This window comes from Macrobrachium nipponense, chromosome 46, assembly GCF_015104395.2.
Source record: "Macrobrachium nipponense isolate FS-2020 chromosome 46, ASM1510439v2, whole genome shotgun sequence".
In the NCBI taxonomy this organism is placed as follows: domain Eukaryota; kingdom Metazoa; phylum Arthropoda; class Malacostraca; order Decapoda; family Palaemonidae; genus Macrobrachium; species Macrobrachium nipponense.
In genome coordinates this window covers 11181286-11183531 of record NC_061106.1, presented here as the reverse complement: position 1 = coordinate 11183531, position 2246 = coordinate 11181286, and the positions used below count along the sequence as shown (strand labels likewise).

General features: G+C 35.0%; 1 protein-coding gene across 1 annotated transcript in view; it reads left to right on the top strand.

Moving 5' to 3' along the window:
• The window catches only part of LOC135214748 (uncharacterized), a 28847-nt gene extending 26889 nt beyond the window's left edge, over positions 1-1958 (top strand). The window contains exon 5 of the mRNA XM_064249096.1: positions 869-1958. Within this exon, the coding sequence (XP_064105166.1) occupies positions 869-1018 (150 nt within the window). The 3' untranslated portion in view covers positions 1019-1958. The remainder of the gene's footprint in view (positions 1-868) is intronic.
• Positions 1959-2246: the final 288 nt, after the last annotated feature.

Sequence of the window (2246 nt, the reverse complement as noted above, 5' to 3'; positions counted from 1 at the left end):
ATTGTGCAAGAACATTAATATGAACTTTTTACTAAAATTACAGTGCACTATGAAACTGAATACATAATTGCTGACATAATCACATAATTATATTGCCTTTTAAGATGGACACTGCCACGTAATTTCTGTTTTCTTGGAATTATTGTTATTTGGTAAACAAAAGCAATACAATGAAACAAGTTTATACAGCATAATTGATTTCCTTTAAATAAAGGGATATTAGCATCCCAAGAGAACCTTCATCCCCCAAGTTCTCAATGTAGTGTAGGTGGCTCATTGTATCTTTTAAATAAAGGAAAAAAAAAACCTGTGGTTAAAATTTGGGTCAGGGAACTAATTATGTGGAAAATCATTAATTGGGGACTTTAGGCTCTTTGGCTCTATGAGCATTTTCTGATCATTAACAAAGGTGGAGGAGTTTAACTTGGTTTAATTTTGTTTGAAAATGACTACTGTTGTAATCTCTCTCAGAAATTCCGTAAGCCCTGTTTCCCACTGACTTTCAACGAGGTATGTTTGTTTTCCAGGAAATCAGTAAATTTCCGTTATAATTGGAGTAATTATACATGTTGAACTTACTCTGTTTATGATGCTAAACCCATCTAGAAGAATGCTCAAGCCAGTGGTGACCGTTAGCTCAAACTTGTAGAGTATCATTTTGGGGAGATGGAATATATTGAAGGTTGTGATAGCACCTGATCCTGTTTGTTTGATGGGGAAAAATGTAACTGACTTCAGATATCTTGTAACGAAACAATCTCGTTCTTTTGTTTGTCTATGTGCAAATGGGGAATTTTCGAAAAAAGTGACCTTGTTAGAACGTGAAAATCAAATGTAGTTTCTCAGTTGACTTCTCTTTTCTTTTCAGCAATTTTTCGACTGCATGGAAGAACTTCGGCTTGAAACTTGCGACCCGAACTTCAAAACTCAAGGAGACATGAAAGCTCTGAGGAAGCAAATTCGCCAAGCAATCCACACCACCAACAGTTGCCTAATCTCGGAGGTTATCGAGGGCTAAAGCAGTCGGAGGATTTTTGAGAAGAAATGAATTAAATGCAAAAATGTAACCGTTTCGTGTGATAGATGTTACGTTTGAATCAGGAGAAACATTCTTGAATGCTTCTGTGTAAGAGTAGTAATGTAATTAGGTGTTTGTTACATCACTGATAGACATTGACCGTCTACTTTTGCCAAGATAGAAGGGTTCTAAATGGATGAAAAAAAGAAAATTTCAAAAGTAATATCCAGAAAGTTTGTCACGGCCGTTTTGGACTGTCCAAAGGAGCTGCTCTTATAACGGTATTTCACAGGACAACAGTTCGTAATATTTCATTCTCTATCACCGTTTTTAAAAGCAATAACCTGTGAACTAGATTAAGTGGCTTCAGCACTGAAATTGAGTTCTCATGGGCGGCAGACTGTCGGCAGGCATTGGCACTGAGAATCCTCTTCATTCGTCTCCTTTGAGGAGAACGTTCCCTGAAATGTTTGGTGAGCTGGACGTTGAGAGCTTCCAGGGACTATATATTGTATCTGCTGGATAGTTGACTGCCTGGGTCACAGTCAGTTTGGAAGGAGCCACGTGGCCGTCCCCCACTCCCCCGCCATGCAGCAGAAATTTGCTTAGTTAATGATTATTTCAACAACAACTGTAAACAACAAAAGCAATAACAACACCAACAAAAACTACTATTGTATATAATATATGTCTGTATACATATATAAATATTGATATATATGTACCGTATTAGTGTACATTTGCATATATATATATATATATATATGATAATCTGAAGTGACCCCCCCCCACCATGAAAGATTTCTGGTTCCGCCACTGAAGGAGCCATGGGCTAGCAACCTACTACAGTATTCTGAATGACTTGCCGAATGAACGTTTAAAACTACTGAGTCACCCCATTCAAGAGGAAAGGGTAATCTACATATACATATATATATATATATATATATATATATATATATATATATATGTATATATATATATATGTGTGTGTGTGTGTGTATGTGTAATATCTATATATATATATATTAGACTATATTCATAATAATATATATATTATATATTATTTATATCTCTAAATATCAAAATTTACCAATTTTTTAAAATTTTAATGTTAATATTTTTCCTGTTATTTTAGGTGAACTAATGTTAGAGTTTCCAATGATTATCTACCAGCATCTATTTATCAACAAATTCTGAACCAAAGTGGCAGGAGGTCAAGATTGTT